This window comes from Aristolochia californica, unplaced genomic scaffold, assembly GCF_029961685.1.
Source record: "Aristolochia californica isolate CCGP_79_NKW_82.1479 unplaced genomic scaffold, dmAriCali1.0.hap1 SCAF_3, whole genome shotgun sequence".
NCBI lineage: Eukaryota > Viridiplantae > Streptophyta > Magnoliopsida > Piperales > Aristolochiaceae > Aristolochia > Aristolochia californica.
In genome coordinates, this window is record NW_027181992.1 from 984,765 (window position 1) to 1,000,763 (window position 15,999).

At 39.4% G+C, this 15,999-nt stretch overlaps 4 protein-coding genes and 2 non-coding genes across 6 annotated transcripts; 3 read left to right on the top strand and 3 right to left on the bottom strand.

Moving 5' to 3' along the window:
• The first annotated feature begins 27 nt into the window (after positions 1-27).
• Positions 28-5,482, top strand: LOC137958557 (RGS1-HXK1-interacting protein 1-like). Its single transcript, XM_068805617.1, has 8 exons — positions 28-216; positions 3,333-3,399; positions 3,512-3,589; positions 3,824-3,876; positions 4,636-4,772; positions 4,884-4,948; positions 5,019-5,077; positions 5,206-5,482. The coding sequence occupies exons 1-8, from the start codon at positions 64-66 to the stop codon at positions 5,293-5,295; spliced, it is 702 nt and encodes a 233-aa protein (XP_068661718.1). The 5' UTR covers positions 28-63; the 3' UTR covers positions 5,296-5,482.
• A 202-nt stretch (positions 5,483-5,684) lies between these two features.
• Positions 5,685-5,758, bottom strand: TRNAN-GUU (transfer RNA asparagine (anticodon GUU)). The gene has a single exon. It is a non-coding gene; the product is annotated as a tRNA-Asn (tRNA).
• A 218-nt stretch (positions 5,759-5,976) lies between these two features.
• On the bottom strand, positions 5,977-9,039 carry LOC137958518 (putative disease resistance protein RGA3). Its single transcript, XM_068805575.1, has one exon. It carries the CDS (start codon positions 9,037-9,039, stop codon positions 5,977-5,979), a length of 3,063 nt encoding a protein of 1,020 aa, XP_068661676.1.
• A 784-nt stretch (positions 9,040-9,823) lies between these two features.
• On the top strand, positions 9,824-12,792 carry LOC137958558 (membrane steroid-binding protein 2-like). The gene is made up of 2 exons (XM_068805618.1): positions 9,824-10,305; positions 12,121-12,792. The coding sequence occupies exons 1-2, from the start codon at positions 9,998-10,000 to the stop codon at positions 12,401-12,403; spliced, it is 591 nt and encodes a 196-aa protein (XP_068661719.1). The 5' UTR covers positions 9,824-9,997; the 3' UTR covers positions 12,404-12,792.
• Positions 12,508-12,580, top strand: TRNAA-AGC (transfer RNA alanine (anticodon AGC)). The gene has a single exon. It is a non-coding gene; the product is annotated as a tRNA-Ala (tRNA).
• A 25-nt stretch (positions 12,793-12,817) lies between the features above and the next one.
• Positions 12,818-15,641, bottom strand: LOC137958559 (chaperone protein dnaJ 72-like). The gene is made up of 3 exons (XM_068805619.1): positions 14,977-15,641; positions 13,714-13,783; positions 12,818-13,081 (listed from the first exon to the last, which is right to left on the bottom strand). Exons 1-3 carry the CDS (start codon positions 15,381-15,383, stop codon positions 13,013-13,015), a joined length of 546 nt encoding a protein of 181 aa, XP_068661720.1. The 5' UTR covers positions 15,384-15,641; the 3' UTR covers positions 12,818-13,012.
• Between the last annotated feature and the right edge of the window lie 358 nt (positions 15,642-15,999).

Genomic DNA, 15,999 nt, shown 5'->3' on the forward strand with positions numbered 1-15,999 from the left:
ACAGAAAGGCCCTCGGTGACTGTTAAGTTCGGGAAGGAAGCCTCAGGAGAGCCGTGAAGGAGGATGGGAGAAAGCTCAAACTCGAGTTCAAGCTCTAGCTCCGAGTCAGCTGTTCCAGCGGGGGAGAGATTATGGCACACTTATTCGGCAGAGAATCTCAAGAGCACCGCACGTTCGCTGCAACAGAATTCCGCCATTCAATTCCATAATTTGCAGGTTTTATTTTTTGTGTTGTTCCTTCTTCTTATTTTTAATACAGTCTCCTTGTTCTTGGGATTCTGATTTTTGATTGACGTTGCTTCTTTGGGTTTATTAGTTTCTGTTACTTCTGAAATTTTAGTGGGTGGACCATGAGGCTGACAGTTACCCATTGTGTCCGGGGATGATCCATATCGACTTTATCTTATTCTCTCTTTCAAGTTTCTCTTGTCTGGTTTTAGTTACTATTTCTCGTTGGGTCGTATTTCGATTCTTTCCTTTATTCTCTATTGCTTCTGGAATACGACAGTAAAGGGTCCGATCAGCTTGACTAGGAAGAATCTCTTAAGTCTGCAACTTTTAGCAATCATCTAAAGCGATAATTTTTCCTTAATTTAGGAGTATGACATTCAAGTTCAAGAAGCTGGTGGATCATGAAAAATCAACGTTCCTATAATGAAACCAAATGGAAAGCAGGCAGCTTATCAATGAAACAAAAAATGGACTTTTAAATGAAATTTACTCCTCTGATAAAGCAGCTAGTTCACGTTTCAATTAAGCTTCTGCATGTGGGTTACTTTAACAGTTCAGGTATGAGTTTTATGTGAACCTCGATTCTGCATATAATGTTGCTTAAGCAAATCAACTAGCCTGAAGATAATATAGTCAGACACGACAAAATAGTATGAACTTGCTTATTGCAGGCCAATCACAAACGCCACAAAGGCACTAACTGATTGCATTGTCTATGTATTTTTTTTATCCTGATTTTTGCTTTATCTGTCTTGAGTTATAATTTCATTGAGAACATACACTTGAATAGTATCAGAAATTTTCTTCTATGTAATCCAAATATTTACAAGAGAAAAAAAGGGAAAAATATGCTACCTAAACAGGGCTGGAGGCCTGGTATTTCAGAGTTTGGAGCTTACGAACAGTATCTTATTAGGAAGTCAATAAGGAGGTATTTCCCAAAAGAAAGGTCATTACGGACATTAGTAGGTGCAGCTAATTATTGTAAAGAGGGGTACATCCTTATCTATTTAGTTGAAAATGCATCTGAATCATGGATGAAGCTCTGCTTTTTGGTTAAATTCTGGCACAAGAGATGGGAAAGTCTGAACCTTCTTTTTTTTATCTAAACCAGATGGGATATTCAAAGTTTTGCAGTTTAGGTAAGTAGAGCATTGACCTAGTGTTTGATTGTTGAAACTTAGAGGAGTTACAATAGCTCAATTTACCACTATAAAGATTGAAGAGCAACTTTATAAGACAACTTGCCTATTTGACCTACCATGGCAACTTTCTTCCCTCTGCTCATTCTGAATTTTTTTGTCACATGAAGGGCCCTTCTTCCCTTTTCCTTTCATTGTAGGTCTGGTTTTTGAGTAAAACATCTGGTTTTCTACTGTGTTTGGTTAGAAATCTGTCAGTGGATGAATGTTTCGATGAGTCTTCCTTCACATCCTATCGGTGCCAGAGACAACAAGCACCTTTTCCCTCATTGTGATAACTTCGAAGAGTGGAGCTCATCTTCTATAGATATCTAACTGCAGCACATAGAATTCTGGCAACTGCCACTGGTTATATGGGTCTAATTCTTTCACTGTTACGGGATATGTAATATGATTAAGCAACAGCTACTTGGTCTTGTTGGCATTTTGGATTGAAAGAATCCACCTGTCTGGGGGAATAGTTGGTATATTTATGTGTTACGAAGGTGTCAACCTAGTCAATCTTGGTATGGTGTCTAGCTCACTTCTTGAGCAGATGACAATCTAGTCCCTTATTGACAGTTGGAATCCTGTTTTTCAGAAGCCAGCAACCTTGGGGACTTGTTGCAGAAGCTGGCATTTCAAGATAGTTTGTGTTCTTGTTTTATTCATCCATCCCATCTCCTCCCTTCTGCATGCGTGTTTCTCCATTTATTTTTCTATATGTTAGGTTTTCAAAATACTAACTTCAGGGCGGTTTTGGATTGCGACAAGAGCTCTCAGTCTGTGAAATTGATTCTTCAAGGCAATGTCTGAGCAAGTAGCCAGCTCTGTTGGTTTGTAAAGTATATTAGAGAAGAGGGATGTGAGAGGAAATGACTATTGATGGAGGTTGTGCATAGATTGAAATTTTGTTATGGTCCTGGGTCTAGTATTTGGCTTTCCGCTACCTACCAGGTTGGTCTTTTGGGTAGTATTGGCTAGATGCATAACATTTGGTATCAGAGCGGGTTCCCACTTCGCGAGTTCGAATCCCGACGTGAGCAAACTGCGGAGGGGGTGACCTAGAGCCAGATTTGGTAGTGCGTGCGTGTGGGCCAGTCGCTAGAGTAGGCCGTCGCAAGTGCGCCGTGGACGTCGGCTCGTGAAGGTGGGATGTGATGTTACGATCCTGGGTCAAGTACTTCGCTTTCCAAAGCTCGGGCCAAATTCATGGTTCTCGCTAGGTCCGTAGGGGCGAGGAGTTCCACTTCTAATCGTAGTGACTCAGTCAAGTCTGCTGTAAATAGACTAACATGCTGGTCCACCCTTACAACTTTACTTTCTCGAGCCAATTTTTCTTGGAATTGTTTTTGATATTATTCCACACTTCCTGTTTGTCTTAACAACACTAAATCTCCCAAGATTTGCTCTGAGCAGGTGGTCCAAACCGAATGGTGCACAACTCCTTAAATTCTCTTACAGAGTGTCATTTCTTGTTATGCATAGATTGTTGTTTCTTTAAGAGGATAGACCTATGTTTATTTTAAAGATTATTTCCTTTTAAAAGTCAAACCCCAGGGTGGTGTTGCAAGTAAGAGTAGTATTCTTTCAGAGAATGAATTTTGTCATTCTTGTACTCCTTCATGAGGTACATGTATAATATAGTTACTGTATCAAATTATGTTTCTCATTCTCGCTTAGAGAACTGATAGATTAAAATATCAGAGAAGTAAGTTACTGGGGTGAGATTTGCTCATCTGGAATCATCTTTTCTGTAAAACACTGGTCAGCTTAGTTTCCTGGCTTCAAAGAGGACCACAAAGGTCCGTAAATTCTCATTGGAGTTTCATAGCAGATGTCATCAATGGTTCTTTGGGACTCTTCTATTACTTTTATTTTGATTGTATATTCTTATTGTTATTTATGTGCAATTTGCAGCATCTGATACCACAACTGAAAACGCATTATAAAACTTTTGAAGATGGCTTCGTCAATAAAGTTAAAGGTCAGTTTTTTTTTTGTTCATGGTTCAGAAATGCTTTCTTGGGTGGAGCTGAAGCCCCTAAAGTGAACTTCCCTTGGTGATGCTGACATGTTTGCTTTTTTATTTCTTCTAGATGAGTTAATGAGTGCAAGAGAGCACCCAACATTGGCCTGTGGAATGGCGGTAACAGTGGGTCTTCTACTTATGCGAGGTATAAATCACATATAATTTTTTGATCATGGTGATAAGGAAATTGATAAATCTCCTTTTATTCATGAGGTTCTGATTGCTTATCATTCTTTGTAGTCATTTGAGTTTATTTGACTAGGTGTCTATGCCCGCTTATTGCTGACATTATTCACCCTTATGTTATTTTTGGGTTTTCCTTTCTTCATTTTGTTTACAGTCATAGTTGAATGTAATAACTAATTTCTTCGACCTGCAGGGCCCAGGAGGTTTTTATTTCGTCATACACTTGGACGTCTTCAAAGTGAAGAGGTAATCTATCCTAATTCAGCAGTTCCTCAAAATTTTCTATTGCTGTTGTTGTTTGTTCTTCTTAATAGTGAACTTACTTGAATAAGATAGGGCCACTCTTAGATACTTTTTTTTTAATAAAGGCAACAAACCAAAGTAAAAATATGAATCAGTTAGGAAATCTTTCTCCTTTTTCAGCTTGGCCTAGTTTATTGGGGTGGTTCTATTCAATAGTGAGAGAACACATAGCCCAATGCTCTTTTAATTAAAAAAAAAAGTACTGCCTTAAATTAACATCTCTAAGCAGGGCTTCTGAACCCCAACCACCCATTTGGTTGTTATCAAATGCATGTGGAAGGTAAAGGCCTCAACAGTTCGGTTTGGACTGAGTTTCACAATGTCCCCAATTATCACATGTTGGAATTCTTCCAAATTCCTATGTCAGGGTGTCCAAAACAAGAAGCCTTGCATATTTTCCAAGTCCAGTTAATTTGGTCATTCCAAATTCACCAAAACAATAGACTGCACTACGAAAGCAAGCATAAACTGTCTTTTTTGAGGGATAGTTCCACTATCACGCTAAGTTGTAAAGCAATGTTGATAACTCCTTTGAACATTGAACATATATAGCTTATGTGGTTGGTCGTGCAAAAGCTTGTGGATAAACCATGATCAAGTGAAAATGGATTTGTTGAAGTTTAGCATTGCTATCTTGAGTTTATCGAAGAATTTTATTCTTCTGTGGTTTATTTTGTATATATCTTGCAAATCCTTGGGCAGGCAAAATATAACAAAACTGAGAATCGAATCCGAGAATATGGTATGTCTGTGGCCTTAGTAAAGAAAGATGGTCAGAAACTTCGGGAAAGGGCTCTGTTTGCTGAAGAGGAAATGAGAAAGGGATGTACAAAACTCAAGTGAGTACCATTTTAATGCATTTGGTTTCAGTTAAAGCAAGCTTAGTTATCCTTCTTACTTTTCATGCATCCACTTTTTACTATGCTAATAGTCTAGTTTATTTTCTGCAGAAATGCTGGTGATGAAATCCAAATGCTTTTAAAGACTATTCAGAAATTTGAGCGCCAAGCTGCTGGTACTGGTGTTAAATAAGTTTTTTTTTTTCCTCCCTTGACACACTTAAATTTTCGAAAAATATGACACAGATTTGATGGAAGGTCTCCGGGAAATTCCTGGTAGGGAGGCGATAAAGCTTCGAGCTGAGGTAAGTTCAAATCCGGGTTTATAAACAGCTCAAATGGATGCATCAAGACAGATTTCAGTGAGGTATGGAAATTTCATCTAGGCAGAGTCCATGAGTTACTGATTGTTGCATTATTTTTTTGTTGTCAGGTTGCTTCCATGGCATCTGCTGCCAAACAGCAGAAGAACGCATTGAACAAACGAATATTGAAGATTGCAGAATTAGGAGTTCCAGTTTGATATGAGAGATCTCTCTGCAAATGAAGACTTTTAAATTAATGTTCTCTGTGGTTCTTTTTTCTGGGGCTTCGTTTGCTCAACTGGTTTTTTTACAATCAAAATTTTCGGAGAGATTTAATGTTCGAAATCTTGTTCATCCATCACAAGAAATTTATAGTTGGTTTTCCAATAGCTTATCAAATCATTTTTATTTATATAATCGGGTAATCGGTTAGGAGGGTACAAACAAACATTTAATATAGGGTTTAGGGTTTAAGGTTTAGGATGGGGATTTGTCCACTCCTAATTCGGGTTGATATTTTGATAGGTTAACAAAAGCCAGCATTAGTTCACATTAACCAAAGATAAATCTTTTTAAAAAAGAAAACAAAGACTTTAATGATGAAAACCGCTAGAAGGAGGGCTTGAACCTCCGACCTTGTGGTTAACAGCCACACGCTCTAACCAACTGAGCTATTCCAGCTTGTTGAAACCCACTACCACCATCAAACAACTTGTTTTGGTTCTCGCCTGGTTTGACGGTCTTCTTATTTACAGAAACACCACTTCCGTAAATTACAGTCCAAAATCTTCAGCAGTCTTTGCCTGACCGAGCTTTCCTTAGTTCCTTCACCCCCTCCGATCACATAGGATAACAGGAAGAACAAGGCCCTCTGATTAACTTCACCATTAGTATCACAATCACCAAAACTGACTCTCCAAGGGGAGAGGCCGCTGGATCTTCTTCCAATCAATCTCAATGGTGGGTATAAAAGATATCTTCTTCCAATCCTCCCCACTATCTTTCTGGCACCTTTCAGATAGAATTGGACACCGCCTGATTGTCAATTTTTTCAGCTTACTGAGCCTTTTCATTCCCTTGGGCAGAACACTCACCTGTTGACAAAAAGATATGTTGAGCGTTTGGAGTTCTTTCAGTTCTAACAAACCATCTGGTAATGATTTCATCTTTTGAGCTCCAAAAATCTCCAAATTCTCAAGGTTGGGTAGGCTAGGCAGCGACTTTGTGAACTTCCCTACCGAACCATCTAAGCTGAGCTTCTCCAGCTGTGGAAGGCGCTGATGCCATCCAAATTCATTGCATTCTTCGATACTGAGCTCCTTTAATCTTTCGGGAATGCATTCTGGCAATGCTTTCAACTTCCTGCAATGGTGAAACTCTAATGAAGAAAGATTCTGCAATGCTTGGTCCTCCCGATGAAGATGCCACTCCACCCATTCGTGCATATGCGCAAAGACAAGCTTCTCCAACTTTCGGAAGCCTCCCCTTGCTCCAATAAACTCGATACCCACAGATTTCACGTTGGGCATTTTCTGTATAAGGAGATATCTGAGAGCTGGTAGTTGTCCAAGAGCTGGCAACTGTTTGCAGATGAATCCACTGAGCTCCACATTGTTGAGATTGCAGAACACTGAATCTACCAACCAACTTGGATGCTCATTTCCTGAATAATTCATTATCCTTAAAATTTTCAGGTTTTTGTGGGGACGAAGGCTCTCAAAAACACTCTGTATCCTTGCCACATCATTCTCTCCCCCTGGTAAATTCTTTATATCATCAGTTGTCGTGTTCTTGCAGCTTAAATATAAAGCATGGAGGTGCTGTTTATTGACAAGCCCAGCCTCCTTTGCTTCATCTCCGCTTCTTACTAGCTCCAAGTTCAAGATTTCTAATTTTCCATGGAGGAGATTAAGCTCTTTCAGTTCTTTAACTGAATATCCACTCTTACCCTGCTCTGTGAACTTGGACAAGGTACGAAGGGCAGTTAACTTCCCTATTTGTTCTGGTAAACACAGTTGAGGAGTACCTTCAATTTCAAGATGTCTCAGACTAATAAGTCTTCTCATCTCTGTAGGAAGTTTGTGGAGCTTGAAGCACCCATTAAGTCTTAAGGTCTGCAAACAAGAGAGATTAGTCATGGCCTCCGGCAATTCCTGTATCAGTGTATGGGAGAAGTCCAGATGCCTTATATGGATCATCTTGCCGATTGAAGATGGCAATCTTTCAATGCAGTTATTTCCACAGCACAATGTTCTAATCCGTCTCAAACCATGGAACAGAGTAGGAGGAAGCTCAGAAAAATCTGACTCTCCAATGAAGAGAAGTGACCGCAACTTGTTTGCTTCAGGCCTGTAGTTAGCAACGAAGATCTTACCATGAACCCCAATTATCGATGAATGGCGAGCCTGTATTTGGCTTGGCCTCACAGTGTCGTCGATGGAGAACTCTCCTTTTGAGACAAATTGAGCAAGGTCATGCATAAGTTCATGCATCTTGCACGTCGTTATGTTCCCCTCATCATCCTTGATTGAATTCTCAAAGAAGGATCGCCCCAATAAATCTTCAAAGTACTCCCTGCCGATTTCCTCCATTTCTCTGCTTCCTTTGCTTCTAATGAAGCCTTGCGCTGCCCACAGTTTTACCAACATATCTTTTTCTATGACCCAACCTTTTGGAAATAGAGAGGAATACACAAAACATTGTTTCAAATGTGAGGGCAGATAGTAGTAGCTCAGCAACAGAGCAGGGTAAATGCCCTCTTCCACATCTTGCAAGTCCCATGTTTTGCTCTTCAAGACACGTTCCCACTCATCATTTGTCCTCTGGAAGCGCAAAGCACTTCCAACAGTCTTAACTGCGAGAGGTACACCTCTGCACTTCTTCACTATTTCTTTCCCGGTCTCTTCCAGCATCGAGCACTCTTCTCTCGTCCTCCCATGGAATGCTCTTTGGCTAAAGAGTAGCCATGAATCAGCTAGAGACATTGCATCTAAATAGTGCAAGCAAGTGGCACGCATCTTTAAGGCAACTTTCTCATTCCGAGTAGTGGCGATGATTCTGCTGCCTGGTGCTCCACCCTTGAGGAGGAGCATCAGTGTTTCCCAGCTCTCCTCATCCTCGTGCCAAACATCATCTAGCACAAGTAAGAACCTCTTCCCATCTAAAACTTTCCTCAGACGATATCTAAGAGATTCTAACGCATCAGTAGCTGAAGTTTCGAAGCCTGTCTCTCGCTGGAAAGCATCAATTATCTCATTGCCAATTCTATGAACATCGAAATTACTGGACACACAGACCCACATTCTCTTATCGAAGTGATTCTTCGCCCTTGTATCATTATAAAGCAACTGAGCAAGAGTTGTCTTACCCAGTCCACCCATCCCAACTATAGAGAGGATAGGTATATCCGCCTCTTTAGCAAAACAGCCTAGCAATTGACCAATTATTATTTCTCTATCCCGATTCCTGCCAAATATCTTTGTTTCATTTATTTCAGAAAATGTCAACCGACTCTCCATCTCGATTGGTCTGCCATGAAGAAATTTAAACTGGCTTTCCTCCTCTCGGATTTCGCTCAATCTTTTCTTTATTTCCATTATCTTTTTACCCAAACGACGGCGTAACTTGATGTTTCTGGAAGAAAGACTTGACGGAAAGAAGAGACATACCTTCTGGCCTGAAGCTTCGTGAGAGTCATCCATTCTTAAGCGGTGAGTTTCTATCATCCATTCGTCCAGCACGTCATCCACATCGTATGCCACATCTTTGAGTTTCTCTGCCCACATCCCTGCCGATTTATCCATGACCCGCTTCATCTCGGCATCGTCTAGGACAGCTTGGATAGCAGTAAACGTCCCAGAAAGCTGCTCCAGCTCCTTGGTGACATCCTTGAGAAATTTCACTTCATCCGTGATCAAGGTCCCCAAGTTCTCCAGAGCAAACGAAACCAAAGCATCCACCATGTCTATTGAGAATGAGAACAAGGGGAAGACTAAATTTTTTGAGGGTTCTTGCAGAACCTTGAGGACTCTCTTTGGGCATTTGAAACCATAATTGGACAAGGGAACAAGTCAAAGAAGCGTTGTTCCAACGTTTAACGTTTACCTCACAGTCAACCAATAAAATATCACGCTCTCTTCTTCGATGTTTCCTTCCTGCTTTCGTCTTTGAAAAGTAGAAGCCATAAGGACGCGTAGCATTGTTTGACTTCATATTTTAATCTCTCCTCTGCCTTGCAGAGTCGTCGTTTCCGAGTTCTGGCTGTTGAGACTTTGCTCATTCGTACTAGAACACCAATTAACATCCATTAGTCATAGTTGCATTAACTGTTACTAAATCAGGCTACAGAATTTGGTGAAATAACAGAAACTCAAGGGATCTCATGCTAATGGGACTCACGACTGCCCTGATCGTGATCTAATAACCGGTAGAAGAGGCAAGTCTGACCTTCAACGCGACTTGCTCCCACTGGAATCCAATTTTGCTCAATAGATTACAGATCAAAACTGATTGGAATAACATGATATCAATTTGGAGAAATGAGTCTCAGAATTGATATTTTATCATGAAAAATATTTTATTATTTTTTATATAAATTATGAAAAAAAAAAATTACATTGAAGTTCTACTCAAGTTATCTTTTGAAAGAACAGGAAAAAAAAATTATGCCCTCCTTGGTCTTCCCAGCGTGATAAAAGGTCTTCGACTGCTTTTGTATGGTTCTGGTGGATTAATGGCTGAATGCCAAAGACCAATAATATTTACCAACATTCACTGATTTTTACCGGTTCAGAGTACCTGACACGACGACACTGTCTTTCCCGGACTTCTCGCTCCTGTCCAAAGTCTTTCTAAATTCTACTTCATAATACAATTGTCTACCGTACAAGACATTTGTGACTTGTGAAGGGGTGCCGAGACATGGCTTTCTACTCCGCCTTCTTGGACGCCATTCCGGCGTTTACAGGCCTTTCTCCGGCCGCTTTCTTCACAATCCTCGCTCTGATGATCGCCGTCTATCACCTCGTTGCCGGGATGTTCGTCTCGTCAGATCAACTACCAGATGAGAAGCGGACAGCTGATCAGCAGGAGCAGCAGCACGTCGTTTCCGAACCGCCTCAGCTTGGCGACGTTGCAGAGGAGGAATTAAGAGCTTATGATGGGTCCGATCCCAAGAAGCCCTTGTTGATGGCCATAAAAGGGCTGGTTTACGACGTTACCAAGTCAAGGTACCTTTTTTCTTAAAAAGAAATTTGTTCCCTTCGGCAACAACCCCTGTGAGTTACTCGAAATTCTGAGATTATTTAGATGCATTGAATATAAGTTACTAAACGTAGTTGATTCTACTGAGACTCGTATGGGTTTTTTTTTTTTTTTTTTTTTTGGTATCTTCTCTTTTGGAGTAAGTGCCCTTTTTGCTTCTTTTGATTCAGTTTAACTTCAACATGATAGTGAATTAAAATTTTGTTTGTTCTTCCAATAATTTTGTGGTTCGATATTTGTAATATCGACCGGTTGCATTGTCTCCTTCATTGGTCTTCTGGATATATATTCGAATGCCTTTGGTTGGTTTCCTTGGAAAGAACAAGTAGTTCTGGTGTCTCAGTGAGATTCATGTCTCCATAGTTGGCGATTTCTTCCGGTTCCTATACTCAAGGTTTTGGGAAGTGAATTTAAGGCCAGTTTGTTGATTGGTAATGGTAGATTAGGTCAATTTCCCTAGATCTTTTAGCTATAAAGTTGGGTCTAGGGATGCAGTTTCTCTGCTTAGGTGTCGTTATCTAGGATAGATTGTTGGATGTGCTCAAGAAAGATCTTCTTGTTTCTGAGAATGTAACTGCTCTTGAAAGGACTTGAGTATGTTACTCAGGCACCTCATTTAGTGACCCATCTATGTATGATAATGAGTTGGTCTCCGAGATGGATTTTGTGGGGAGGTCATGCACTGTTATCTTGTGGAGGCAACTTTTGTCCCCTGTTTTGCAAGAAGCATGCTGCATTTATGATGGTGAAGGTGTTCTATGTTCTCAAGAATGTGGGGCTGTTGCCATACTAGCTCATGCTGGTAACTGGTGTCCTCTCCATCTGGCATTTAAGTGCAAGCATCTGAATCATATGAAGATTGAGAGAGGGAGATGAAGGTATATCTCAATTGCCACATTTGAAGGGGGGTTCTAGGGTGAGGTCTTGGGTTTAAGTCTACTTCAGGTATAAGGTGTAGTCTTTTATTTGTGGCTGTAATTTACAATCAAGAAAAACAAAAAGGGGGAGAGGGAGAGGGAGGGGGACTACTTGTTGTTGCATGGAACACTTGCAGAGCTATATGTGCATCAATGTCCTCTGATTTGATGGTTTCTTAGATATACAGTTGGTAGTACCACACAAATTGTCAAATTTTATGCAGAATATGTGTGAGAAGATTGATGAAATCACCGCACATCTAAAATGGTGAGTATTCTTCATTTATATTGAATTAATTACATATCAATTAAAGAATAAATGGAGAGTATATACAAATAATTCCCTAAAATTAAGGTTTAGTTATGCCTTAGATTAAGACATAGTATCCTCAACTATTCAGTTATGTCTTGGATTAAGACATAGTATCCTCAATGATTCAGGTATGCCTTAGATTAAGACAGTATCCTCAATGATTCAACAATGTACATCCTTCCATTTTGTTGGCCTGTATGATGCAAGTCCTTGCTTCATTACTGTTTGTTTGCATACTTTGATATATAGTAATATCAACTAATTTTTATTCTTACCCAGCCTTCTTAATTTATCACTTCCACTAGGATCTTGCAGATCAATTACTTTCAAGTGTTATACTAAAAATTGCATATGATAGCTGTCCAATCATTTTATTCTCATTTGTAGCTGTTGGGATACTATGGCAAAGTACTCTTGGTAAGATGGCAACTATGGTGGCCTCCATTTTGATTATTCACAGCTGAAAATAAGTCTGCACAGATAAAAACTGAAAATTTATTTCTCAGCATGAAATAAAAACAGGCTGTTGATCTTTTGCACCTCTTTTGTAGGATGTTTTATGGCCCTGGTGGACCATATGCCATGTTTGCTGGGAAAGATGCAAGCCGTGCTCTGGCTCTCATGTCCTTCGACCCTGAGGACGTCATAGGGAATATTGAAGGTTTGAGCCGTGATGAGCTTGAAGTTTTACAAGACTGGGAATATAAATTCATGGAAAAGTATGTGAAAGTCGGGCAAATTACAGCTAAAAAGAAGACTGAAGAAAGAAGTTTAGAGAAAACTGAAGGCAGAACAGAAACAGAGAATGCCATTGAAAATTTGAAAGCTGCATAAGAGGCTGTTGCATTCACATGAATGTAAAGAGACTTATATACTAATATATGTGAAAGTGAGATTGGTTAGCTCATTTCTTTTGGTGAACAACAAAATTCCAACCAGGGGATGTAGCTCAGATGGTAGAGCGCTCGCTTAGCATGCGAGAGGCACGGGGATCGATACCCCGCATCTCCAATTTTGCCTCATAAATGTTTTACATCTTTCCAAGGAAACATGTATGGTTCGATTTTCCTTTTTCTACCGTCTGAGACTGCACAAACGAGGCGAATTCCATCTGTAGATTTGCACTTCTAAATTGATATTTAAGCCGCAAGGACAATGCAACGGAAATTGTTCGATGAAATGTCCATACGAGCTCCGGATACTGGAAGTTTCTACTACATATCAGTTTCTTTTACTTCTCTAGTATAATTTAAGACCGACAAACAGTGGAAGAAAAATCGGGAAAAAGAGACTGCTATCTTAAAAGCAAGACCATTTTTTTTCTGAACAGAATGCAGAGTAATTTACTTGGCTTTATATTACATATCAAATGGATCAAATCATACAAATAAATAGCAGACAAGACTCCAAAAATTTGAATACTGGGATGAGCACTTTCAAATTTCAACTGTTGTCCTTTGGTTGCTGCACTTTGCTCTTTTGTATGGATTCCAGAGCTTCCTCAAATGATTTCTGCGTGCAAAACAGTGCTCGCATCAGAATAAACACAGTAACAATGAAATGAAGCCAAGCCTTAATAGTTTGCCTCATAATATTTACTAGAACAGACGCAATGCACTGTACGCACATAGCAAGCACCAAATATTGAACTGCAGAAAACAAATCAGTTGCTTGTGCAAAAAGTATTATCCTACCACACTAACATTTTTCTCTTATTTGAGAACAGTGAGAAGGTAAAATTTTCACATTTGAAAGACAACTGTTGGTCCAACATGCAGATGAAAAGTAAAATCCTTTATAATCCCAGAATTCGTTCAAGCACCCACCCATAGTTGCAATCCGAATACCCAGATTGACATTCTTGTGACAGTACATTTGGATCACTTTTACAAACAACCTCAATACTGATGGTAGCTTAGCTTATATTGGTCGATTTATGATTCTATCCTCTTAAGGAGAAAAAAACACAGACATGCACTAAACACATGGATATGCACTCATTCACTAAATCCATACAAGAAACGAAAAGAAAAAACAGTAGTTCACTGTGAAGCCTCCCATACGTTAAGATCAACTCTGATTAATTTAAGGTGCAAATTGAATTGAAAAGGATGTTTAAACAGACTGGAAGAGAAACTTCATACCCCAGAGTTTTGCATCTTCCAGATCTTCTCACCACTTCTTTCTATCACAACTGCGCCACCAAGTATGATACTGCAATAAGAGATATCAACCGATGAGGATTTGTTTTGCATATAATGACAACGGAGAATTCATTGAAAGGCCTGAGAGGGTAGAAGGTATACCCAAAACCAGTAGTATAAAAGCCAAGGATGGGTTAAACAAACAGAATGACAGATCCTCTGGAAAGGCTCTCATTCAGCAAGCTTCTCACAAACCCAAGTACAAAAAAATATCATTGGACACAATGGGTTGTGGAAACGCATCAGATGCACAAGTGTATAACTTGGATAACCAAAATAAAATGTAACACAGAAGCTTGATGCTTATGTAATAAAGTGACAATAAAAAGCAATTAAAGGCCTTTTTTTCTTTTTAAAAATTAGAAATTATAAAACAGCCAGATCATAAAAAGGTGATGAAGATTCTAGCAACTGCAGAACGGAAGACTGTACTTTGCCAGCAATCTATTGCAATGTAATTAGAGGTTCTTTTGTCTTAAATATATATCGAGAGTTAAAAAAAAAAAACAAATAAAAAAGACAAGGTTATCTTCGAAAGGAAACATTGAGTAGGTCCATCCCATTAAGAACCAATAGTACTCAGTGATATGTTCAGTCCAGACTGAAATTGCCTGTTTTTGTTCTCCTATCAAAATGGGAATCTAAGGCAAATTAAAGCTCCCATTTTAATGCTTTTTATTTTACAGACTCTTCAAGACAGAAAACGCATAATAGACCAACAATGTGGTGACGAAGTAAAAGGCCAAAGAGAAAAAAATTGATAAACCACCTAAGCATATGATAAGCATATGATGGAATTTCTCCGACAGGGGGGCAGTACTTCAAATGAACCTTTGAGCAGTTCAGAAGAACTCTTAAGAGTCACTTCACAGGAAACATACAGCAGAAACTTCATAACTATGTTGTATTTGATTCAAGCAAATTTGCATGTTGTGTTAAAAACAAAGCACCTTTAACGGGCAAGAGGTTAGAATGATACGTAACGTATATTTGCTCATAAGCAGCAGACAAATAACAGATACAACAGGACACTTCCTTCCTACCTCGAATCCAGAAGGAATGATAGAACATGAAGAAGAAGAAAAAAAAAAAAAGAAAAGAACAACTTTGATCAAGTTCCAAATTAAAAAAGAAGTGAAAAATAACACCGCACGATAAGAATTTGGCAGGCGAAGATAAAACAGGCAAAATATAAACAATTACCTCGCAAAAGCCGTATTGAGCAGAAACCCGCGACTCGTTAAGAATCGAAATACGGCATCGAAATTAAGCCCACGTCGAGAGTTTGGCCTACTCGTGGATTGATAGGAACTTCTATTGTAACTATAACCATAGCTACCAGCCTTACCACTGCCACCCGAGAAGGAAGAACTTCTCCTATTATAATCGGCGCGCTTCCCATCGTCTATCAAGACCTCGTAGGCTTCGGTGGCCCGCATAAATCTAGCTGCTGCTCTTTCTTTCACTTCTTCTGAAGAAAGAGAATGCTTGTCTGGATGAAATTTCAGAGCCAATTCCCTGAAAGCTTGCTTGATTTCATCTTTGGTTGCGTTTTTGTTCAATCCGAGGGCCTTGTAATGATCCATGGCCCGAGAACGAGACGGCTTCATGAAGAGAGTATTCCCAAAGGTAATCCATCAAAGAAAAACAGAGCTTTTCTCGAATTGAGCCATTTTGGAGAACTTCCGAAGAAGACAATCAAGAATACCTCAAACTGAGTCAAGGTGAGGAAATATAAATGGGGGAACATTCAAGACCGAAATCGTCTCCCAACTCCCGTGATGCACCCTCATAGAAGAGAATCGCCTTGCTGATGAGTTTCAATTTCTTCGTTCTTTTTCTTCCTATGGGTAGAGGAATCGCGGAGGTCGCTCGATAACAGAGGTGATTACGTAGCTGACTGATGGCCATCGGATGCATAAGACATCGACTCGTACACCTTCACGCCACGCCTCGAACCATGAAGACTTGTAGCCGCATAATTTACCCGTCTTTGTTGTTTTTAAAATTTTAACATATTTGCATTAAAGAGAAATTTTGAAAATTGAAAACCAAGGAGTTCTTCGGAGTTCAAATTGGCTTTTAAAATTTTTTATATCAATCCTCACATTTATTTTAAAAACTTGTTTGCTTTTAAAATATATAATTAAAAATTCCTTTTAAAGGTTGAACCAAACCGCATGAAATAATGAACCTGACAGAATGAACATCAAAGGCAAACAGCAA